Source organism: Astyanax mexicanus, chromosome 11 (genome assembly GCF_023375975.1).
Source record: "Astyanax mexicanus isolate ESR-SI-001 chromosome 11, AstMex3_surface, whole genome shotgun sequence".
Taxonomy (NCBI): domain Eukaryota; kingdom Metazoa; phylum Chordata; class Actinopteri; order Characiformes; family Acestrorhamphidae; genus Astyanax; species Astyanax mexicanus.
Window position 1 is genome coordinate 32,589,641 of NC_064418.1, and position 25,888 is coordinate 32,615,528.

Consider the following 25,888-nt stretch of genomic DNA (forward strand, 5'->3'; position numbering starts at 1 on the left):
GTTCAGTCGGTTCTTCACAGAGAACCGATTCAGAAGAACGATTCGTTAGTGAGTCTGACACCGTTTCCCGTTATTTATTCGCGTTAGCAGCGGTTAGCGTTGAGGCCGGTGAGCTCATTCACCAGGATCAGATCCTCATGATGTGGAGAACTCTCTCTCTGTTCTCAGGAACTGCAGGTCGGGTAGTTTAATCCTCTTACCGCCAGCAGGCTGTGGTCAGGGCTGGGCAGCAGAGGGGGATTTCACACGGCTGGAGCTGCAGAATAACAGAACTGCGACATCGAGCTTCGGTCCGGAGTCAGTGAGCTCCACTAACTTACACAGCGATACAGCCGGTTATCTGTAAACACAGCCGCCATATATCTCTCTTTCTGCTCTCATCCTGCATATCTGAGGTAAACTGAAGACTGTTTATAGACTGTTTAGCAGACTTTAGCTCCAGAGCTAAGTGCGTGTCGTTGTTTTCGGTTATCGGAGTCATGCTGCGATTACCGGCGGTGAGGCGGGCAGTGTCTGGAGTGGCACAGGCGAAGCCCAGCAACGGTAAATTCACCATTTTAATATATAGCGGATTAGAGCTTCTGTACTACAGGCCTTATTTCACCAGATTAGCTCACAGTTAGATTAAAGAACCAGGACTCTGTTTAATCAGGTCCAGATAACTTCTTACAAGAAAATTACATGTATTAATGTGCACACAAAATAACTTAAAAATAAACGTTACATGTTGTTATTATTAAGCATAGTGTCTTGTACATTCAGCTAATTGCAAAAATAAAATATGTAATTTAAAAAAAGTAAAAAAAAAAAAAAAAAACTACGTAGAACACTAAAAATAACATTTGTTACGTTACATGTCCCCACTCTGTAACTAAAAACTTAACCATTTAATAATTATAAAAATTCTTCAGATATGTTTTTTTATGTGAATTGTTATCCAAATCTCTTCTATGCTTTAAAAAAATCATAATAAATCCATAATATTTAAGTTAAAATACTGTTACCGTGAAACATTAGCCCATCTGAAAAATCTGGAACATCAGGACATTTCATCAGCTGGTTCTTCTGAAGACCATGTGAAGACCAAAATTAAGTTCTCTTATTTGTTTTTCTGTATATTTGATCTTATTAGCTATGATTGAGGAGATAAATTTCAACACTCATTCCTGTTACCTAAATTAATTCTTAGATCAAATCAATATTTTTTTAATTAAAGACTCTCTTGAGAGAAAATCAAATAAATTAGTGGACTTGCTTTTAAACATGTATTTTAAATATCACATGAGTTTTGTAACCATCTTTGCTAAGATACCTTGTAAAATTAAGTAAAGCTGACTGAGTTTGAGCAGTACATGTTAAATACATAATAAAATGTAAATAGGTAAATGTGCTGTTAGATTCAGAGTTGAAAAAAGCTAAAGAAATAAGTTTAATTTGGAAGAGTTACACAAGCAAATGGCACCCATTCGGTGGAATGGCCCAGCTACACATTCCCTTTTAAATATATAGTTATATAACTAACCTTTATATCTGACTGTTGTGAATATGAGGCACTGGCACTTATTTAAGGCTGACTATGTGTGTGTGTGTGTGTTTTGGGGGGTTGTTTTCTCAGTTCACTCTGTGGCAACATCAGCTGCCAGTAACCTGGTGGAGGTGTTTGTTGATGGGAAACCGGTGATGGTGGAGCCAGGAACCACAGTACTACAGGTGGACCATTCACAGACTATTCATTCATCTCAGATTAATCATGCACCACAGACACTTATATTCATTTTTCATGCCACTTTTTGCAACTGTAGTTACAAATACATAATACACAATAAATAAATACATTAAAATGTTTAACACTTTATTTGATTAAAGATATGCTGTTTTTCTTAGTACCTGAGTGTGGAAATTCACAGCTGATAAGCAGATCTTAGAGGGAGAATAGAAGATTTTCTCTTAGCTCATTTGCCCCCCCATCTGTTTAGGTGCATTCCATCACAGGAAAAAAATATTCTTGTCCCCCAAAAATATTAAACTTATCAGTGCAGTTCAGAACCAGCCAGTGTTTAGAACCAACAGATGAGAGAACATGTAGTATTCTTGGGCTGGTAGTGGGTCACTGATTATTGTTTAAATTTCAAGCCTGCTGATACAAAAATGTAAAGAAATTTTCTAAAAGAATTCAAATCTTTGAGAAATATTTGCCAGTCTGGAATATAAAACAACAACAGGAAGGAAGGACTGGCAAAAATTACATGCACTGTCTCTGTAACTGTATGCTTATATATATTATTATTACTACTTAATAATGAAATTTGCACATTGTATTTGCAGGCATGTGAGAAGGTGGGGGTACAGATACCTCGTTTCTGCTACCATGAGCGCCTGTCTGTGGCAGGGAACTGCCGCATGTGTCTGGTGGAGATAGAAAAATCCCCAAAGGTAGAACCTCCATATATAACACCTTTATTTTAGCTACAGTGACCTTGCTCTACTAACATGCCTGATTTAAACATTGCTGTGATGGCTTTCATACAATTAATCTTTCAGCCAGTAGCTGCATGTGCTATGCCTGTCATGAAAGGGTGGAACATTCTCACAGATTCAGAGAAAACCAAAAAGGCAAGGTGAGATAAGATTCCTTGCATAGTTATATAATACAACACAATACATATGCACACTATTTTTCTCAATTTCCTTTTGGGCCAGATTGGAGTGAAAGATATAACACTTTTCTTTGTGATTTCAGCTATAGTTAGTACATCTACAACCTTTGTCTATAATCTTTGCTGCTTATTCATCCAACATAGAGAAAACATGCTAACACATTATCAAAGATAATAGAGACTATGTTTGATTGTTTGTGTCTGTGGCTGTTTCAGGGAGGGAGTGATGGAGTTTTTGCTTGCTAATCATCCTCTAGACTGCCCTATCTGTGATCAGGGAGGAGAATGTGACCTACAGGTGGGAAATGTAAACTACTGTCTTTGTTGTAAAAAAAAAAATATATGTAATTTTTCCTACCCTGGTCCAGGAGGCCCTTTGCCCGCCATATAATAATGTTTCCCCTGATTTAACACACCCACTGCCACTCTGACAGGGCTTGTTAATTATCCCATTATTTGTATCAGGTGTGTTGGGAGCAGGGAATGCAATAAATATGCAGGGTGGGGTGCCTTCAGGACCAGGGATGCTTCCTTTTTATATGCTCACTTGTTTTTTTGTAGCTTGCTATAGGAACAATTACTGAAATGTTGTTGCTGTTTTTTTTTTTTTTTTGGAACAGGACCAGTCCATGATGTTTGGCAGTGATCGCAGTCGGTTTACTGAATCAAAGAGGGCTGTGGAGGACAAGAACATAGGACCTCTCATTAAAACTATTATGACTCGCTGCATTCAGTGCACTCGCTGTGTCCGGTGAGAGCTAGGGAAACTTTCTGCTGTTTAAATCAGCTACAAATATGTAATAATGTTAACCATTAAAATATAGTTTGTGAAAACTAGATTTAGTGCAAACAATAAAAGCAGGTCTGTAAAGAATAATATTCTGGTGTAAGTGGTATATATACATGCAAAAACTATGAAGACTGAAGTTAGAAAGGGTTATTGCAAATTTTAATAATCATTATTACAAATGTACTTTTATTTTTATGATTATTTCAATTTAAATATACACCTAACGTTTTACATCAAGAAGTGAATCATTTTCTTTTTACCTTAAACTTAGGATACAGATAAGTTGACATCTATTCAAAAATAAATATTTCATTTATGTAAGTCAGTTTATTTATTAAATTATTTACACACATAATATAAACATTTTTGTGAGGCACATGTGAAGGTTAGAATTAAAAATACTCTTTATGTACACAATGCTTTTTTTACTAATCATTAAAGTAGTGTTTTTTTTGTCTCAGTGCTCATCAAAAAAGTTTTTGCATTGTTTTTTCTTTTCTTTTTTTAGTTAGTTGCACCTACAGTAATGTGATCTGGGGTTTATGCAAGCAAAAGCACTCATATTGCTGAGACACATTTTAAATGATGTTCTTAGGTTCCTGAAACATATGCACAGTACTGTACATAAGTCATTTACATAGAGATGTTTTGTGTTGCTTTCAGGTTTGCCAGTGAGATTGCTGGGGTGGAGGATTTGGGCACCACTGGCAGGGGTAATGCCATGGAGATTGGCACATACGTGGAGAAGATGTTTATGTCTGAGCTCTCAGGGAATGTGATCGATATTTGCCCTGTTGGAGCACTCACATCCAAACCTTACGCTTTTACCTCTCGACCTTGGGAGACCAGGTACAGAGAAACTGATCTCAAACAGAAAAGTTCCACAAAAATTCACTAGTATTCCCAAAAATCTCACAAACGGTCATATCCCATGCACAATTTTTAGATCATTCTGACATGCATACTTTCTCTGGCAGGAAGACAGAGTCCATTGATGTGTTGGATGCAGTGGGCAGTAATATTGTGGTGAGCACCAGAGGAGGAGAAGTAATGAGAATTCTCCCCAGACTTAATGAGGACGTCAATGAGGAGTGGATTTCCGACAAAACTCGGTATGGATTGAGCTAATTGTGATGCCCTTTGACAAATTCTGTCTCCTGTTCTCCGGGAAATGTCTTCTCTCTGTTTTTATATGCACGATTATTACATGTTTATATAGTTTCTGACCTTGTCATTACCTTGTGTGGGAGAACAGTTAACACTGTCCAGGTCCACACCTTTAAATCTGTCCAAAACTTTGCCTTGTTTTTTTCTTCTTTGTGCAGTTTTGCCTATGATGGGTTAAAGAGACAGCGCCTCACGCAGCCCATGGTAAAGGATGTGTCCGGACAGCTGGTGACCACATCCTGGGAGGAGGCTTTGACTCGGGTTGCAGGGGTGGTATGAGTCACAGTGGTCTCACCATTACATGCGTCATACTCATTTATAGTTCCTGAAATTTTATTATAATGGTAACCTGTTATGTTCTGCTACTTGATATCTTTATATAACAGTCTTTAAAATGAATATGGGTGTTCAAAACATAAAGAAATATTATGAATAAAAATAGGTGATTAAAATATGTCTGTTGTAGCTACAAGCTTCTCAGGGCAGTACTATTGCCGCCATAGCAGGAGGCATGGTGGATGCAGAATCCCTTGTTGCTTTGAAAGACCTGCTAAACCACCTTGACAGTGAAAACCTGTGTACTGAGGAAATCTTTCCCATGGCGGGGGCAGGGTAAGGTGTAACCCTAATAAATCCAAACTACTACTTACTATGTAATTCATAGTACATTATAAATTAAAGCATTTTTTTCCAACAGGACTGACTTGCGCTCAAACTACCTTCTGAACACATCCATCAGTGGCATCGAGGAAGCTGACCTGTTGCTGCTGGTTGGCACAAACCCTCGTTATGAGGCTCCCCTCTTTAATGCTCGCATTAGGAAGAGGTAACCTTTAACTGCAAGGAAAGGCATGATTTTGCCTTAGCTCAGACTCATTTAAACACTTGCCAATCACTTGTTTTTTTTCCTGCCTCGTGTTTGTAACATGCAGTTGCACTGTTATGAGTTTGATGTCTTATCTTATTTACCACCTTTCAAAGAGGAAACAGTATTTTTCAGAATATAAGCTGTCTGCAAAGCATGTTATGTTTTCATAGTTACTGATCTGACGTGATCAGATAAGGAGCTTCCTTGAAGTAATATATTAGTACTGTGGGAGCGTAGATGTTAAGGGATTGTTTTATTAATATGCTGTATTTATCTATAGCTGGATGCATAATGAGCTACAGGTGGCACTAGTAGGGCACGAGGTGGACCTGAGCTATTCGTATAATCACCTGGGAAACTCAGCCCAGGTGCTGGAAGAGATTGCGGCGGGAAAGCATCCTTTCAATAAGGTAAGAAAAAATCTTCTATTGCCTAAAGTTCCTGTAACTGACTATGATTTCAGTTTAATTTGACTGTAAGTTTTAACAGTGACATGCCAATTAGATTTGTGTCCCATGACCTTGTATTATGTATTCCAAGTACATGTCCCATCCATCTGGCACCCACAATCAGACTTTAACACAGTAGGCATCTTTTACATATGCCCTTACAAAATCGTGTCTGCTCTGTCTTAGGTCCTGGCCCAAGCAAAGCGGCCTGTAGTGGTGGTGGGGAGCGCTGCTTTGCAGAGAGAAGATGGTGCAGCTATACATGCTGCTGTATCTGCTATTGCTCACAAAGCTCGTGTCACCAGTGGTATAGAGGATAACTGGAAGGTTCTCAATGTTCTCCACAGGTACACTATGGTCTTGTCTGGTATGTTTTAGTACCTGCTTTTAATGGCCAGTCATATTTAATTGTCCATTTTCCCTGACATTTTTAGTAAAATAGTCTTATGCACATAGCTTGCAGTCTATAAGTCAAAATGGGTGGTGCCGTACACACACAGGGTATCATTTTCCATATGGGCGAGGTCAGAATACTGCACTGTACCAGTCCTAACACTACATTTACCTGCCTCTAATACAAGATAAGATTGTAAGTTGCTCTCTGAAAGAGCATCTGCCAAATGTCATACATGTCAATTTGTGTCCAGGGTGGCAAGTCAAGTGGCAGCCTTGGATCTGGGATATAAGCCAGGAGTGGAAGTTATCAGGAAAAACACACCCAAAGTGCTGTTCTTGCTTGGGGCTGATGCTGGCTGTATTTCCCGAAAGGAACTTCCCAAAGACTGCTTCATCATCTACCAGGGTCAGTGGAGCACAATGTCAACATCCTTTTTTCTTTTACATTGTTGACATTGGAGCGACTAGGACAATTTCCTCCACTTGCACATCACTGATAAGGAGAACAAGAGTGATTAATACATCTCCTGTGCAGGTCATCATGGAGATGTTGGTGCGCCGATGGCAGATGTTATCCTGCCGGGGGCAGCATACACTGAGAAATGTGCTACATATGTGAATACTGAAGGCCGTTCCCAGCAGACCCATGTGGCAGTGACAGCTCCAGGAATGGCCAGAGAGGACTGGAAAATCATACGTGCCATTTCAGAGGTAAAATAACACACCATGAGCAGGACTATTACTGGAAATGACTTGCTGGACCTTTTCAATAGGACAGTTTAGATTAGATAAAATATTTTTGATTACTTTATTGGTCTTTCCGGTTGGTAATCCTTAGCTTTTACATCTGATTTCTGCCAAGGTAATAATAAAGTGTGTATCTGTGTGTGTGTGCAGCTAGCTGGTATCACTCTTCCCTATGAGACGCTGGATGAGGTGAGAAAACGTCTGGCCCAGGTGGCACCCAATATGTTACGCTATGATGATGTGGAGGAGGCTAATTATTTCAAACAGGTTAATGAGTTGTCAAAAGTAAGTCATTTTAATGTATGCACTAGTCTTGGACTGATGTATGTGTGTTTTTATCTATAAAAGCAATTTTCTAAAAATGAATTGTCTATTGTAAAGGTAAGTATTATTATAAATCATATGATTTATCTTCTCAGGGTGTAAATCAGGCTCTGCTCTCTGAACCACTCATTCCTCCTCAGCTAACAGTTAGAGACTTCTACATGACAGGTCAGCTATTGCTGTAATAACTACATTTATTTACCATCTTTACCTAAAGTGAATTTATGCGTAATGTCTATAAATATTATATTTATTTGTGAGTACGTGCCTACCTGTTTGTCTGTTTCTTCTTAGACTCCATTAGCCGAGCCTCCCAGACAATGGCGAAGTGTGTGAAGGTTGTGACAGAAGGAGCTCAAGCTGTAGAGGAGCCAAACATCTGCTGAAAGCTGATAATACCGCTAGTTCTCTAGTACAGCCTGTACTTGTACCTGCTGACCAAAAATACCTGCACTTTATATTAGCACCTTAAACACATCTGTTAAAGGACTTTTGTGACCTAAAGTGCTTGTGAAGTTGTATTTCCCAAACACGCACACACAGTCTTATACGCACAATGATATTATTTTATTTTCCTAGTGTTTTACCGTATAACTGTGAACCATATGACTTTTAGGAAATAGTATTTATTTTGTAGACATATTATTTGTATAGATAATGTTTTAAAAATGTACAAATAAAATCCTCATACATGATCACGTGAACAAAGAACATAAAGTGTAAAGCTACCAGTAAACAATAAAATTTAAAATGGAATGTCTAATGTATCAGTGACAGAATGAGAATTTAATGATAATTTTATAAGATACATAAGAATACTTAAAAATGCCTGGATGTGTATCTATCGGCATCCAGGTTACTACAAATGTTCCAGTGCAACAAGACAAAAGAGTGCTTAAAATAATATGTAATATTATAACTCATGGTGTTGCTGTTACTTTGCTTGCCTTGTTTTTGTTTTGCATTGTACTGTACTGAGTTTTTACAGTGAGAATGCACGTGGGCGGCTGTGTGAATAGAATGTGGAAAGTTTTCAGGTGTCCTCCCATTGACAAACCTACTCCATGCTGTAGCTGTGAGTGAGTGAGTGAGTGGTCAATAAGAAAGCGGAGGTATTCTGTCAGGCAGTGAGCGATACAGTGAGAAGTTGGGCAGGCATCAGAGAGGACGCGTGTGTCAAATCAGGATCAGAAAATGTTCTGTAGGACACACTCTACCTGTGTACCTGCTGGATAACTCAGGATACGTTCTCGCCCACAACACTTGGAAAACTTAGTGAAATGGATGTACACGATGGCTTATTATTTCGCCTGTTAATACCTCCTAGTTCAACTTCCAATATGGTTGGAGAGGTTGTTGTCGAGCTGTGGGTTGTTGTCATGTCCCCGCAGTGCCGATAGTGGTGCTGTGTGGAGTCTACCGAGGACCGAGCTAAATAAAACCCCAGCAGCCCGTACTTCCAATGTTAGCCGTGGATAAAATACTTTTAAATGCCTCGTTGCTTTAAAATTCATGGCGTACGACTTCAAAAAGGAGTATTATCCGTAGCATATCGAGTACCGATGCATAACCGGTGGCGCTGGTTACATTAGGCATTTCCACAGTCTATCCGGAGCGAGTACCCCGTAGCGCCTAGACTAATTGAAGGTAAGCACAACTATCTTACAGCCGCGCTGTCGATTACAGACGCAGCCGATTTTGAGAACTGTAATGCGGCGGGGCTGCCACTCGAGGGCCGGGGCTAGGCAAGCTACCACGGGCCACTGTTGACATCCCTTTCCTAACTAAGCTAACTATGTACTCCATGTATTGGCTAAATAACTACATGGTAAAGCACTCATTAGATTTTTTAAAACTAATTATTACTTTCTATTGTAATGACACATACAGAACCGTTTCCATTTTTTCAAAACATTTGCATTAAATACTGTATTGAGTAAATTATTTCGAAATCGGCTAACTGTGCAGCTAACCTAGCTAGCATGCTAACGTCAGGTAAATAAGCTACTTAGCATTTTTGTATGCCTGCGGGCGAAAAAAAAGGCCTTTACAGATCCTTTCGTCTTTGTTTGGAACGATAATAACTACGGCAAATTTACATTTTTCGTTTCGTAGTTACGTACAATAGGATAAGCTGATATAAAAGTAAAATGTGGATGTATTATTCTGCAGTTCAAATTTAATCTCGAGTTGTGTGTATCCGTTTCCTGGATACCCGCGACTTTGTTTTTAGCACGAGTAGCTAACGTTAAAATACAGCTGCTAACGTTAGGTTAGCTTCCATAGCTTGCCTCACGCTTTCGAATTGTATGAGGCTTTTAATTATCCAACTAGCTATGAAGCGTTGTGAAATAAAACTAATGCATATGAATCTTTGCTGACATTTTATGTTATTCACAGTTTGAGGTTCGCTCTTTGCAGGCTGGCTGTTTCGGCTATGCTAACACGGCTAGCTAGGTTAACTAACCTAGCGTTAGCTATCTATAGATTAGTTCGTTGGTAGCTAGCTAGATATAGACGAATTATTACACCTATAACACGTTGAGAGTTAATAAATGAAAGTGCGCAGGCTACTGTAGTTAGTTTTAAGTTTATTTCACCAAAGACTGCATTTAGATAGCTAACCTAGTTAGTATTTTAGCTAGTTAGCTAACATAGTAAGAACTTATTCCAACAGCTGTGTCAGATAACGGACAGAAAGTAGCTAAGAATTTCACATCGCACTTGTGATTTAGTACTACAGAGCTCTGCAGAATGACTGTAAACGAGAAAACTCTTTAAAACTCTCTCATCACATCTATTCCTGCCACATTCCTTTTTTTAAATGGAGTAACGTTAGTGTATTTGTCACTTAAGATATTTAGCCAGGTCAAATTGTGATTGATTAATTTACAACGTGTGTGTGTCAATCTGATAATTTAAACCTAGCTAATTTGGTACACTCCTGCTTAGGCACTTTTCTTCTGGAATATTAACGCTTGCCCAGCCTGAGAGTCCAGTGGTCTCAGTGTAATTCCGAGATTTATAACGTTACTTATCCCTGCTTGTACAAAGTTATCCTTTGGAGCTGATGGATTATTTTGAGTGCATATAGAACTAATCTAGCTAACTGATCTGTGACATGGAACTTGTCTTATTAGATTGTATGAGGTTTAACATGCGTGACATGATCTACAATCTAAAATGTGTCTGTTTTACTGTATGTACACTACTACATGGACATTAAGTTGCTCATCATTCGTTTCAAAATTGAAGACTAATAAAACCGTTTTTTTATTGAAGTGTCTGTCTCTGTTTGATGGATTTTATGGCATTTTCCGATAAAAACATTAGTGAGGTCATTGTTTGATGCTCACCATCTCACCTCACCCCCAAACTCCCTGTGTAATCCCAAAATTATTGGATGGAGCACGATCATTCCAGAGAACAAAGCTCCACAGCCCCACAGCTTGCCTGTATGCTTTATACATCTCTAGCCAATGCCTGAAATTAGGCATGGTCTCAATAGGTGTCAGCAATAGATGCAGCATGAAATAGCTGAATGCATTCAAACATGTATGCATATACTGTACTTTCCACTATGTTGTTTACCTTTCATTGAATTGAGGTTTTAATTTCTAAATATATATTGTAATCCAAAGGCTGTTAGTGACTAGATGTGAAAAATGGCTCAAAGTTGTTGTTCTGCTCACACATTAAGTCAGGTCTTTAAAGTGAAAGTATGAGGCCTAACAAATAAACTGTGGGAATAATATAATATAATGTGTCTGAGATTATAGTGATGGAGTCCGATGAAGTTCCAGTTGATATATACAAAAAATAGTAGAATTGTACTTGATTTTTTTGTCAATAAGTTAAATACAGCAAACAAATACATATTGTGCCTTTAAATTAAAATAAAATAATATTTTGAACAGAAAAGTCTGGACATTTGTAAATGACTTGTATGTTTATGTATTTTTATATTGATGTGTGAGTTCTTCTGCAGTGTAAAGTTTATTATGTTAAGCTTATGCTCACTTTCTGGCTTTTTATTTCTTGTCAGCTGATGTTTTCAAGGACCAGAGTCACGTGATGTACGAGGGGAAACACATACACTTCTCGGAGGTGGACAATAAGCCATTGTGCTCATACAGCCCCAAGCTCTGCAAGCAACGCAGACTTAACGGATACGCCTTCTGCATACGACATGTTTTAGAGGACAAGACAGCTCCATTCAAACAATGTGAATATGTGGCCAAGTACAACAGCCAGCGATGCACCAACCCTATCCCCAAAGCTGAGGACCGTAGGTGAGGAGTTGCTTTTGTTACTGCCCTTCTTCTGTGTACACCTATTGAGTTTTTTTATTTGCTTTAATGATTTACACTTATAAATGAAGATATATAATCAATGACCCATCTAGTGTCTGTGTAAACATGTTGTTTATCTTTTGTATTAACAACAGTCACTATACTCATCATATCACATCCTCTTTGGGAGCATTGCTGCAGTACACGTCATAAAGAGTGGAAGTGTGCCTAGGCAAACTTTACTTTTTTAAATAATGGATGAAATGAGGCCTGACACTTTTTTTTTTTTTTTCTTTGTGGATGATCGTCCCACAAATTATTGTGATTGATGATATTTTTATTTTAGGAGCATTAGATGCCAATGACATAATGATAATATAATAGCATAACAATGCAATTATACCCTTTAAAACAACAACATTTTAATTAATGATAATTTGGGAAATACATACTTTTTTTTCTTCACACTGTGTGTATGAAGTCACAGTTATTAGTAATTGCATGACTGGCTAAAAGACTTTTCACTGTTATATATGTAAATCTATTATATATATGTATATATGTTATATATGTATAACATATATACATATATATATATATATATATATATATATATATATATATATATATATATATATATATATATATATACCTGTTATATATGTAAATCTATACATCTTACAAGTAAACACAACAGACAATATCACGCTTATCAAATACCATTGATATTGAGGTCATGTCTATTTATTGTACGATAAGTTAATAAATTAATTATTGTGACAGGCCTTGATGAAATGCAAATTTACTAGCCTCAAAATGTATATGCTAACAAAGTTTTTCAGCATTTTTATAGGTTGAAGAATTCCACTTATAAAGCATTAAAAATACTTTTTACTTTCTCTGTAGTTCGACATTCTTGGCATAACCCTTTTTCTTGAATCCTATAGATACTGTAACAGCCACCTGCAAGTGCTGGGCTTCATCCCTAAGAAAGAGCGCAAGAAGAAGCAGGATGCATTGGAGTCTGTAGCATTGAACATCACCGTTCCCTCTCTGGCTCTTAAAGCCACAAATGGGCTGGATGGCTTGCCTCCTTCGCCCACCTACACCCGCCTACCCCCCCTCACCCTTCCTGACACAGACCTGCTTGACCCCTTCGCCTTCTATGAGGAGGACACAGATAGAGGAGAGAATGCTGCGCAGAAGAACGCCATCATTAAAAGAAAACCACATAGTCGGCTAGTGCTTGGTCAGCAAGGGCCAACTCATGATACTGACCTTTCTGTACCCACTTCAGAAGCCTTCATCCCCGTCACAGTGACCTGCACACTGCCCAGCTCTCCACATCTACCACCCCCACCTCCACCACAACCACCTCTGTCATTGCCTCCTCCTCCTTCTCCTCCCCCTCCTCCTCCTCTACCTCCTATTCCTCCACCACAGCCACCTAGACTTCTCCCATCCACCCCACATGCAATTCTGTCCCCGTACATCCAGCATTCGGAACCACAGGGTCTGCTATGCAAGCCAATCCCACCTCAGACTGGAGCCTCTCTGGTGCCCAGTGTGCCTCCGCCAACAGGCCAACAGACCCAGCCTCTCACTCGGAAACTCATCCTCACACCCTCTGGTCATCCACCTTCTGCCCAGGACTGCCCACAGCCCCGTCCAGTGGCAATGAGACCCACTGCCTTCACAGCACCCCCTGCCTGCCTGCAGAGGCTTCAGCATCTAGTGCAGCTCTGTGCCCAGAGACATCGAGAGCATGGAGACCTTTTTCCTCATCTTGGTAATGTTCTGTCTGCATTGCAGAGATGTTTAGTACTCAGTCTATATAACCGGTAGTAAAACACAGCTGTGACTTTTAAAGTCAGGAACTTTAATAGCAAAGTCAGGGACCGTCTCAGAATGACAAAAAATGCAGTTACTACACTTATCAATAGCAATTTGGCTTCAATAAATGAGCTTCATTAATATTAACATATAACAAATACTTGCTGCCTGTACAGGCAGTGTTTGTGTTAAGAACATATTATAACGTTATTATAACGTTTCCTTGGACTGTTCATTAACTAACATTAAATTGTTCAATTGTGACCTTAGGGCTGGACTGGTCTGAAGACAGTGCGGATGAGGATGGTGAATCAGAAGAAAGAATTCCTTCATCACCTCAAGCCTGGAGATTACGGGAAGGGAGTCTTCACCATCAGTAAGGGATTTATAAAAAATTTGCATAAAAAGTCTAAATGTTAGGTTAAGTTGGGCTTGATACAGTTGAATCTTTTGCACTCATTTAAAGATTTCTTGTAGAATATGAGCTGACCTCTATGTTTAGAAACTAGCTATTATAATGCATATCCATATATTATTCTGCAACTTTTGGGGGATATGGTAATAAGTACTGAATAAATCTCTGTTTGTATCAGTTTTCTTTCCAAAGGTACGGAGCCACGGCGGTCTCGGATAGCTCGTTTGTGCACGTACCTGCAGGAGCGCTACAAGCACCTTTGTAGGGAGGAGAGAGCTGCCATGCGTCAGAAAAGATACAGATATGTCTTCAGGAAAGCTCTTCTCCACGCAGCCAGCAAAGACCCAGACTGCACTGGGGAACTTATCCAGCAGCTTAGCAAAACCTCTCACACCTCTAACAGGTAGGAGCAAATTCTGGCATTTATGTTGCAGAAACATCACAATCAAAGAAGCTTGATTACTTGATCACTTGAAGATGCTGAGAAAACGATTCCAAGTGACTCTATGTCATGAATCCACTTAAGTAATTTTAAATGAAAAAAAAAAACACATTGAATGTGAAGTGGTGTGTCCAAACTTTTGACTGGAACAATATATGTTGCGTAGATACACAGATGCTTAATCATTATTGATGTGTCTGAAGTATTTTAGTTGTTTAAAATAAATACTGATAAACACCTAAATTGATAAATACCTAAACACTTCTTTATTAGGGTTTTTTATTGCATCATATAGTGTATATAGCTGTTTATCTTAAGCATTATGAGATATGAGTTATTTGGTCATATTGCCCAGCCCTACATGTATGTGTTACTAACGTGGTTACAAGCAGAGATACACCAAGCATGCATCTGATGATTTTGTGCTGTTTCCAGTTCTAGACCTGCAGGGCAGCAGGAAGTGGAAAAAGTTGTGTGTACAGGAAGCACCAAGGGTCAGACCTGCAACAACCCAGCTCTGCCTTTCACACGCCACTGCTTCCAACGTATCCTTCCGTCTATCTCACACTCCTGCAGTATGACAGATTGCATTTTAAATTAGTCTCCATGAAACCATTAGAAGTTGATTTTGCAATCTGAAAATGAACAGATGTGCATTTAAATGAGACATGCATTTCCAGACTATGTTATAATAAGCTCCAGTGCCTTCTCTGATACATTTGTTTTCTGTGTATGAAGTGCAGTGATGTGTGGTATTCCATAACAACATGGCGTCACAGATATCCTGGTGAATCGCTCACAGCAGCTCTTCTCCAGCTGCACAGCTCGATTTGCTGATGGACAGCAGTGCTCTGTCCCTGTCTTTGACATAACACACCAGACGCCTCTCTGTGACGAACATGCTAAGAAAATGGTGATTGCATGGGTTAATTTTTTGAGGGAGGGGATAGGATTTTTTAAATGTTTTTAAGATGCTTCCTAAAAAGATTTTAGTGTGTTGATATAAAGATAGTCACGTTATTGCTGCCCATCATTCATTAATTGGGACAGGCTCAGTTTGTAAAATTAAATGTATGTCTGTTCCTGCAGGATAATTTCTTGCGTGGGGACGGAAACAGGCGAGTGCAGCAGCAGTTGCATCAGCAGCAACGGCGACCGCGCAAGAAGAGTAAACCACCAGCACTGACGAAGAAACACAAAAAGAAAAGAAGGAGAGGACCACGGCGTCCACAGAAACCTATCCCTCCTGCCCTGCCACAGGGCAACCTGCCCATGCCCCCCACATTGGCACTGCCCACTCACCATGCTAGCATCAGGTATGCACATTCAGACATCTTTCTGACATTTTTAAAGGGAACAGATGGGTTTACATTTCTTTTCAGCATGTTTTAGGACAGGACACACATGTGGCACGATTTCCTGTTTTAAATTCTTTCTTTTCCTCAGGAGTCCCTCCACATCTGACCTTGGTGCAGATGAGCTTCCTGATGACATCACCAGTGACATAGCAGACATTCCAAATGACTTGGAGTTAAATCAGGAAGACTTCTCTGACGTGCTGCCCAGGCTGCCTGATGACCTGCAGGACTTTGACCTGTTTGAAGGTATGCACACAAGATTTGATTTGCCAAATATCAAAGTGCTAGAAGTGTTTGAGGTGTCTTTACTTACAGTAAATAGTTATTTGTTATAGTATTATTTTACCCATTTCAGAGCATTAACTTGCTCTAAAATTCATATAGATTATGTGTAGTCTTTTAAGGAAATGAAACATTGACTTTTTGCGATTAGGGTTATCAATGATCAATTGCGCTATCCTAGATTGTAGAAATCTCTCTGCCACTCTTGAAGTTCTATTTGTGTATGTGTGTAATCTGTGTGTGTGTGTGTCTTCAGGTAAGAATGGGGAGTTGCTACCCACTACAGAAGAAGCAGAGGAGTTGGTGCGAGCACTGCAGGCAATGGGTTCATATCCGGATTCACTGGCTTGTTTGACCTCTATGGGCGAGCTGGCCCCAGCTGACGGAGTTGATCACCGCACTATGAGCGTCTTCTCCGGATCAGGGGTTACGGCAGCAGGCATGGGGGACCTCCTGAACGGCCGAATAGCAACAGACAACTTTTCCAGTTTGGAACTAGAGGATAATCTCCTTCACACCTCAGCAGATGATCATTTTCCTCCCTCCCCATCTCCGCAGCCACCTTCAACCTCAGACCCAACAGCGGTGACCCCTGCAGGCCCCAACAGCACACTGACAGAGCGAACGTTCACTCACCCTACTCTCTCTAAAGCTGAGCATCCTCTGCCCTCTCCGCCAGGCAGTCATTACAGCAGTGAGCATGTGCCATCGCCCTACAGTGACCATATGTCCTCCCCCCACACTGGCTCCTATCAGGCAGAGCCTCCTCTGATGCTGGAGGTACCTCTTGGCGGCTTACCAGGTGCTCCTCGAGCCTCCTGGAGTAACTTACCACTCGCACTCACAGATCCAGCACAGTTTGGTAACCTCTTGACACCTGACACTCACCTCCTCTCCACCTCCCTTTCCACACCTCCCTCTAACCCACACTCAGCAGCACTTCAGCCCACTGCAGCACTGTCTGCCCTGCCCCAGCCAGGCCTCACTTCACCCCCAGCACCCTCTATGTCCCCCTCGAACTCTCCCAGAGACCTGCTCGCCTCCACTCAGCCCAAACTCCAGCTCCCACAGTTCAGTGCAGCCTTTGGCCACCAGCTGGTCTCTCACAGCGGTATCCCTAAAGACCTCCAGCCCAGCCACAGCTCCACAGCACCCCCTACAGGCTTCACCATCGCCAGTGCCACTGCTGCAAGTGCCAACAGAGCAGCTCCTCCTTTCCAGCAAAGCAAGTGAATAGAAAAGGCAGGCCTGCACACAAACCAATAGCAAAGCTTTATTCAGGGTTCAGTCGCAGTGCGCTTCTGCTGGCCAATATAAGTCTTCTGTCACTGTCTACCAAGTGTCAAGAAATGTGCAGTTTTTGTAAGAACATTTTAGTCTGTCTAAAAGATTAAATAAATAAAATAATGATAATGGTAGGCCTGTCACGATAATTACATTATTGACAAAATGTGGACATAAATTTCATAATTATTGTCTATTGTGTTGAGCTGCCTGTTTGTTTATACATGAATGGAGGTTGTGCATATTTTAGCCAGTCACCAGTCACATTAATTTGTCTTGCCTGCTTTCTGTCAGAGGTGGGGGCTCAAGTCTGTGAGAATCGGCATCATCTGTGGTGTAGGAACATATTGCTTTTTTTTTTTTTTTTTTTTTTTGAAAAAACATTTGAAATTATTCTGCAAACTTATAGGCTTTGCAAATCATTGAAAAATGTTTACCTTATTATTATTCTTATTATTATTAATAATAAATGTTATAAATGTATACATCAGTATATCAGTGCCATAAAATTTTTTAAAGATGATATAATATTGTTTATTACAATTATTTCTGGGACAGCCACAAAAAATAGTTATTGTGACGGGCTTGCCATCTGAAAAAGATTTTAAACACATTAATTAAATATAAAATATATAATTTATTATTTCCGTTATTAGCTCATGCATTAGTGAACTGTTTTGTTTAGTTGGCTTGTGTGCAGAGCCTCTGTGTTTGTTTATGTGAGGGTAAGTGTTCAGAACTGTATTGGGGAGGATGATTTTTTTTTTTCTTTTTTTTTTCTTTTTTCTTTCTTTTTTGAAGAGACTCTCCCTATCATGATGACGTTGTCGTTGTTGTGCCGAGTTCAGTGTCTCTGACTCATTCAGTGACCCCAATTTAACGCAAATATGTCTCTTAGCTGTCACCATGTTACTGCCTCACCTACATCATTGCTTCCTCCGTTACTCACCCATCTCTTCATGCAAGGGTTCATTGAGTGGAAATGGATAGCAGTATAAGTCTCAGTGTATCTCTGGTCTATACTACTCCATTCACATCTCTGTTTAAAACCCTGATCACAGTGAGGGCGCTTCTAATAATGACACAATCAGCCAAACGTCTTTTAACCTGGAGATTTTATATTGCACTGTACATATTTATTGTTTTATCAGCTTATGCAGACACTCAGATGAAAAATCTAACTCAGTGGACCTAGCCTGGGCTGTAGACTTTTCCTGTTCAGAGACCTCACAGACAGCTGAAGAGAAAACCTGGTTACTCAAAGCAATAAAACACATCAGCATATTCTTTCATGCTCACAGTATTGAACTGCGTGTCAAGTCAAGAAAAATTGTGTACCTCATAGCACCTAGACTGCTAGCTCATGCACTGTGGAAGTGTCGGTCTGTGGAAAAACAAAAAAAACGAATAAAAGCTGAACTGTTTATTGGTCATAGCAGAGCTAAAGCTAGGCTGTGTTATATTTGTTTCGATATTTAAAATAATTTTAGTATAAAACCAATATGGAACGCTTACATAAATTATGAAATAGCTTTTATATTTGACGAAGTGGAAAAGAAAATGCATATATAAAACCGAAGTTTTCACCAAATATATGTGGATGTTGCTCTTTATGGTGCTTAATATTAGGTTTAGATTAAAACAGCCTAGTGAGGTCTCTCCTTTCTCCTCAGCCAAGAGCAGAGCGGTCTCTTTTAATAGACACAAGGAACACATGGATGAATAGTTAATCATATCACCTTAAATTACCCTGCCCCTGCTGTGCTGGGTGGGACCTATGGTGCAATTTTTATGGAGCAGGGCTGTGTTCATAGATGCCAACATTGTCTCCTCATCAGATTTTCACAGTAATCTTCAACCAGGCACTATACTGTCTGCTAGCCAGCCCATTCACTAAACTGCAGTAGAGTCTGCATTGCATTATTCAACCTGAAACTGAGAAGCAGCACAGGGAAATTTATTCTTTCTCCCAATGTGATCCTGGCCTATTATTTCTTATTTTTATTCTTCATCAGCTATGACGGTAAAACATGGGGTTTTGGTAGATTTTAGAAACAGAATGATTGATTATCGCATATTGTCATGTGTTACTATTATTATTATTAATATTATTATATAGAGTAGGAATTGGGTTTTAATGGTGAGGTTAACTCAATGACAGTGGACTGACTGGTTATGAGGTTTTAAAAAAAGAAAAAATAATTTGCAGAAGACCAAGTGGAGTTCTAGTTTTGTGGTGTACCCGTCACTAGGTTTAATGGCTATCAAATTTCTAGTGATTAATATTTAAATTAATTTAATGACTATTGTTTGTGTAGTCTTGTAATTTATTTGGACAAAAAGACTGTGATTATGTCAGTATTTTTGATAGCTATTAAAATCCAGATAGCAGTTATGGCTGCAAGATTGGTGTTTGCATGAAACATGAACAAAATGAAGAAAAAAAGACACAACTTTGACCTGCATTGTGACGTAACTAGCTGGATTCCCGATGGAAGCTTGTGTCCAAAGAGAAAGAAAGCTAATTAAGAATGCCATTGTGATGATAAGTAAGCATACTGGAACATGTTTGTCCTTTTTTGTTTGTTTTTGCACAAATCAAAATTGAAGCATACTTATTTTAATTGTTGTCCATTTATCACATGGGTCACCTCTCAGTTGTAATCGTGCTGTTGTAGCATCAGTGATTTCCAGCACAAGCTAGTGTGTTCTAGTAGTGAATCAAGGCCTGAACCAAGCTCCGCCTTCTGGAAGAGCAAAGAGAGAATTTACCAATTTATCGATTTATTGGTTCAAAGAAATTATGTGAGCAGAAAACACTCAGATTCTCAGCACCTTCTCCTGTCTGCCTGTAGTCACACTAATCTAGGATTTGAATTAGCTGGAACATTACTCACAAAGAAGGTGGTCCTGCTGTATTTCACTTAAAGCATGAGAAGATTTACTGCACAAAGAAACTTCAGTCAACCCTCTAAAGCAACCCGTCTTCAGGGCTCTGTTGGCACTCGAACCTGCTTGAAATCTGAAAGATGGCTGACAAATTCCTATACTCATTGAATGTACTGTATAACTGTTTTTAAAACGATAGGATGAGCTAATAATAATCTAGTCACCTTTTGTTATTGGTCCTTGTTTAATTTGTCTAAGGTATTTTTTTTGTATACAAAGTTTACATTTTTATGTATATTTTTCTTGTACAATTATGTAATATGTGTATAAACATTGTATGTAATATCTGTATATAGTGTGACCATTTGATCTTTGTTTTTGGACGTATGAATAAAACTTGCTGTGCGGAGGTTTGTGTCTTTTTGTAAAACTGAACATGCTCTTTAATGAACCATCAATAGTATAATTATAGTATAATAGGATAACAAAATTAGATCTCAAGCTTCTAAAAATACATAATCCAGTACCAGAGATAGGGACTCGAGTTTAGGACTTTAGACTTAACTCAAGCTCAAAAATATTCAAACTTGTCTTGGACTAATGTTCAATAGATTTGTCGAAAGACTTTACACTTGACTCGGACTCGTGTTTGTGCTCAAAAGACTTCACACTCGACTCTGACTTGTGCTCAAAAGACATCAGACCTGACAACAGAACATTGTTCAGTATTTTAGGCATAGTAACATTGAGGAAACTGATAGCTGCCTCACTCTTTTGTAACATTAAGTTTTTCAGTGCATTTTAACACATGAAGTTTCTTTAGAGCTGAGCTGCTGCTGCTAATTAAGTGTTCACACATCAGCGTTTACAGACCCATTGCAAATCACCCCATACTCCCTGTTGTTCCCTAAAGAGTCTGCACTCTGGTGACGCCAACAACACTCATCGCTATTGGACGCAGTTTAAAAGAGGTTCGCTTATAGGGAGGCAGTCCTTTTCTCCACCTACAGTCTCCCCGCGGGAAGAAACAGTAAAAAAAACACCGCCGACAGAAGAGAGGAAACAGAGAAGTCCTGCACCTACAAGTAAGTAGCTGCTATTTAAGTTAGTTTTCTTACACACATTTTACTGCCTTCAGTAAAACACCGACATGAAGGTTTTAGATTGTTTGAATTTACCATTCCACCTTAAATGCTTCAGTGGCGATACACAGGCTTTAGGCCTTTACGGTGGAACAAAACATTTATTTAAGATTTCAGGTGTAATTTATGTGAACTGTAAATTCTGAACAACATGAACCAAAATATAAAACTTATAAAGCACTGAACGTCTACTACAGGCTCAGTGGAACGTGTGCGCCGTTTTAAGGTGGAATTGAAAATGTGAATATGAAATTACAAACTGCAGGTGTGGGGGAGATTAAATTTAAGACTTAAATATACTATGAAGAAAAACAAACATTTTAGACCATTTTAAATAGGCAGCTGCTGTACTCTTTGTAATTATGTTTAGTTAAAAGAACTTAAAACAAGAGAGCACCAACAAAAGAAGTGCAGACCGCAAAATAACTGACAAAAATTGTGTTCAAAGATAAATCAATTACTTAAAAAAATAACTGATTTGTGAGGCATTTGGATGAAAAAAAACAGAGACAAGGTTTTATTTTAAGTAGTTTTATTTTACTGAAATCGCTCAAAAGCTTGCAAGGAATTCAGTACCTCAGTATTTGATGACAAATTATATTTACATTGTTTTAAAATCATAATTAGCATAACACTTTTTATTTATTTGTGACAATACTGCACTTTACACTTATAAAAATATTGAATTCTGTTCCATAGAATATATCTGTGCTGAGAAACCTGATGACCTGACTAATTTATTGCCATTTTAGCAGAGAAGTACAGTTGCAGTGATGAAGGACAGAAAAAACTGTTGTGTTATTTCTCGTTGAACTGTAAAGGACAGGTTACAAAGTGCGACGCATTCAGGTTCTAAACAGACAAGGTGCAAATATCATTACAGGGGATCTGCAAAAGGGGCAGACAGGGTAACATATGATAAACAACTATAGCAGTGAACAGGACATTGAGTTTTACTTGCAGGGTTTGAAAATGTATGTAGTAAAGGCAGAGCTAGCTGTGGGTGGGGTGGGGGCGGGGGCGGAACAACATTAATGTTTGAAACCGCTTAACATATATAAGTGTCCATGAAAAGGATCAAATTAAAATATTTAGTGTTAATACCATTGTGGCAAAGAACAGTCTTATTTAAAATACTTGACACCTAAAAAACTGTCTAGCGTAACATCCAAGATATTGCTGTGAAATCGAACAAAGTGACATTAAAGGAATAGTCTGGTAAAAATTGAATGAATGTATTTTAATTACTTCAGATGCAGAGTTCAATACATTTTTGATATCAGTCATTTGCTTCTATAGTTTAGACTGGAGATGCAAGGCTACTTTTTTCCACATGTTTAGTACATATCGATTTTTTTTGGAGAGGAAATTGGTAAGTTTTGGGCCAGTATTTGTTAGCCTAGCCCAGCCTAGCATCCCCAACCAAAGGAACATTTTTTTTCCAGACAAACTATTCCTTTAATACCAATTTTCCATCTGTACTCTAAAAATAATATCACCTGTAAGCACAATAAAACTGCAAGTTAACTGCATCATAATGTTATTTTTTTAACTAATCCAAAAGCAGACACACAGTCCTTTGTGGTGCTGCGTTTACTGCTTTATCTTACTGCCAGCAGCTTAGATTAGTCCTGAAATGGCTTTTAGCACAACTTAGGGGACACAAATAGTCAAAATTCATAATTGTGTTTAATGCCACAGCATTTTAAGCTCCAAAAATGTATAAATGTAGCTATTTGTCCAAAAGTGCATCTGCTTGGCTCAGGTGTTCGTGCTGCAAGCTAGCAATACTATTATGAGACTAACATTAAAGAATGCGAATATAAGCAACGTTAGCACCCAATTATGGGATACAACACAATGGAGGTCATCTAGAGAGGGAAAGGGAATCTGCCATGAATTCAACTGGTGCTAAACTGAACTGAACTGCTAGTCTTTTGCTACCTTTCCTAAACGTACAATTATGATGAACTGATATTATAATAAAATGCACCAAAGTGATATGCTTATTAACACGCTAGATTCATTAGCGTAGGTCCTGTAGCTCTGCTTGCTTTAGCAGAGTGTACAGGATATTGTGGACTGCAGTCTACAAACCTCATGCTTAAATTATATCTTTATGGCTAACTCTCGTCGTTAAAAGGCAGTTATCTAAGTGCAATTCAAGCTGCTGGTACACTTGGTACCATTAGTTTCCAGGAAGACTTGAGGAGTTTGCTGAGGATGAATAGTTCATAAATAAAAAAAAGAGACTGGATTTCTAAGGAATTGGCCTGAAAAACAGGAGGAATAGTATTTAAAGAAAAAGCAGATTGATTTTGTGTTTGATATAAACAAAAGATGGGCTTAGAACTTCCAGCAAAAAAACATCTATAAGGAATGTGGACCCTGATTTACAGAAAACAGTACTGTGCAATGGCATGACTTGTAATAATAAGTGGAGCAATGAAAGGATGGCAGATGGTGACACCTACAATTGGCGAGTATAAATGTATGAATGGCACTGTGAACACTGAAGAGAGAATGACGATGGAGCCTAATGGCTGCATTTTTTTTTTTGCGAAATCCATTAAAATATTAACACAGAAAATCAAATTATTTTAAAAAAGCCAAAAAAAAAAAAGAAAAGAAAAAAAATACTAAAGGCAAGGCAATCTCAGTGATGGCCATTTAACATGTACATCTTCACAAACAGTATCTACACAAGCAATTGGCCATTTTTACACAGTGTTTTCTTCAGCGTACCTCTGTGACTTGTCTGTAAAAAGGAGAGACTATGTACACATATTTTTACACACCCAGCTGAGAAGGCCCAGTCTGCTGTAAGACTCCAGCCACTGAGAGCAGAATACCTGAGTTTAAAAAGGAACCCTACTACAGCACTGTTACATCTACACATACATGCATACGACGTTCGCTTACACTCAAACACTCACATACACACACAAACTGGGGCTGAACACACCTCATAAAGGCCTCACATACTGCACATTCTGAGAGGGAGCTTTGTCTGGGTTGCACCAGCTATCCAAGTTCTGTCTAAATCAGACATCTGACTTAAGAATAATACTAAACTAAACTTAATAAAAAAAAAACATTTATAGTATAAAATAAACTACCTCTCTATCGATTGCACCTAACAACATGAAGCATGGTACCAAGTACAATGTTAACCAGCCATTTCTTTTGGATAGTGAATTAAAATGGATTTAACAAAAAAAAACTAGCTAATAACTTTACAACAAACTGATCACCAAATATTCATGTTGCAATTGGACTCGCATGTTAGTTAAGAATAAAACAGTTTCATTAAGACTTGAATGTCACACGTTAAACATAAAGTATGGAAAGAACCTGCACAGCTGGTGCAACCGACCCACTGCTCTGCAAGCAGGAGGTTTCTGATGGAGGCCGACCCCACCGGGCCTTCCGAAGAGCGTCCTCCTCCAGCCCTCCACAGCATCAGCCGCTCACCCGATATGTAAACCAGGATTAACAGAAGAGAGTGCAGGCCGCAGCTGGAGGCTGAGGGTGAGTGTGAGAGAGAGTTGAAGAGGAGGCAGAGAGGGGAGAACCCACAGCAGCAAAATCAGTGAGAGGAGGCCCTCGGAACTGCAAACCTACCAGAGACAGAAAAGATAATTATGAACACGGGTGATGAGTGTGACTACAAGGAGAATTGGAGGAAGAACAAGTACAAGAAACGATGAAGAAAAATAACAGAAGAAAAAGAAGAAGGCCTAAATAACATAAATTGTGTATGTAATACTGTGTATGTAAAGCAGGAAACCCAGATTAAGGGTTTATTGGTACACAAAAATCACGGTTGGGTTCAATCATGGATTAAATTAAATCCTACAAATGCATAAATGTATTCTCATTTATTTTGAACAATCAGTCACGCAATTTCCATTTTGTTCCACCTGTTGTCATATAGTCCCACATGAGACAGCTGTGGGGATTAAAATGTTAACCGTTAATATAACACTCTTGCAACTAAAAATGTCATAATAACAATACAAAATAAAAAATAAATATATATAAAATATTTCAGAATAGTTTACTAGGAAATCCAAATTGTTCCTACACAGTTGATTTAAAAGAAGCAAGTGAGGCTTCTAGCTCATGTGTCATTTGTACTCGCCATGTTTTGGGTTCAGGAGCTTTGAGTCGAGTCGACTCATTGAGTAAATCAATGATTCAAAACATTTTAAGTTTTCAAGTTCACGCGCTGCCCTCGCGTACACACAGCTCGGAGAAACTCACACACTGACGGAGACTGGATTACACTTCAGTACTTTAATTTAAACGTGGGTTTGTGACTGAAAATTGAGAAATAATGCACTAAACGAGTCACAGAAGAAACTTTGAAGGAGAGATTATAATTGTTTTCCACAATTAATCATGGATCCTCACCGGAGAGTGAGGACACTGCAGTTTTTTTATATTAAGCTAAATGCTGTATATGCTTTTTTCCACCAGATGTTTGTGTAAAAATCCATTTTTAAAAATGTATTAAAACTGTAATTCTAATTAATCGTGAAAATCGCCAA

General features: G+C 38.8%; 3 protein-coding genes across 5 annotated transcripts in view; 2 read left to right on the top strand and 1 right to left on the bottom strand.

Annotated features, from left to right (window-relative positions):
• Positions 1-41: 41 nt before the first annotated feature.
• On the top strand, positions 42-7,902 carry LOC103040078 (NADH-ubiquinone oxidoreductase 75 kDa subunit, mitochondrial). Of its 2 annotated transcripts, none has more exons than XM_007257970.4 (18): positions 42-543; positions 1,616-1,710; positions 2,326-2,433; positions 2,542-2,618; positions 2,874-2,955; positions 3,278-3,408; positions 4,111-4,296; positions 4,425-4,559; positions 4,773-4,887; positions 5,081-5,226; positions 5,312-5,440; positions 5,763-5,892; positions 6,118-6,278; positions 6,579-6,733; positions 6,863-7,038; positions 7,225-7,359; positions 7,494-7,566; positions 7,693-7,902. In XM_007257970.4, exons 1-18 carry the CDS (start codon positions 480-482, stop codon positions 7,782-7,784), a joined length of 2,190 nt encoding a protein of 729 aa, XP_007258032.3. In that variant the 5' UTR covers positions 42-479; the 3' UTR covers positions 7,785-7,902. The 2 variants fall into 2 exon arrangements, with proteins under 2 accessions (XP_007258032.3, XP_007258033.3); XM_007257971.4 differs by having other exon boundaries at positions 7,225-7,263.
• Positions 7,903-8,383: 481 nt separating this feature from the next.
• On the top strand, positions 8,384-20,602 carry LOC103039751 (INO80 complex subunit D). The gene is made up of 10 exons (XM_007257969.4): positions 8,384-9,045; positions 11,444-11,690; positions 12,638-13,479; positions 13,794-13,899; positions 14,117-14,341; positions 14,816-14,925; positions 15,160-15,293; positions 15,470-15,696; positions 15,827-15,984; positions 16,277-20,602. Exons 2-10 carry the CDS (start codon positions 11,473-11,475, stop codon positions 17,251-17,253), a joined length of 2,997 nt encoding a protein of 998 aa, XP_007258031.3. The 5' UTR covers positions 8,384-9,045; positions 11,444-11,472; the 3' UTR covers positions 17,254-20,602.
• A 1,248-nt stretch (positions 20,603-21,850) lies between these two features.
• stk24a (serine/threonine kinase 24a (STE20 homolog, yeast)) overlaps positions 21,851-25,888 on the bottom strand; it is a 30,500-nt gene continuing 26,462 nt past the window's right edge. For both annotated transcript variants that reach the window (XM_007257974.4, XM_022680317.2), the window contains exon 11: positions 21,851-24,955. In XM_007257974.4, coding sequence (XP_007258036.2) covers positions 24,925-24,955 — 31 coding nt within the window. In that variant the 3' untranslated portion in view covers positions 21,851-24,924. The remainder of the gene's footprint in view (positions 24,956-25,888) is intronic.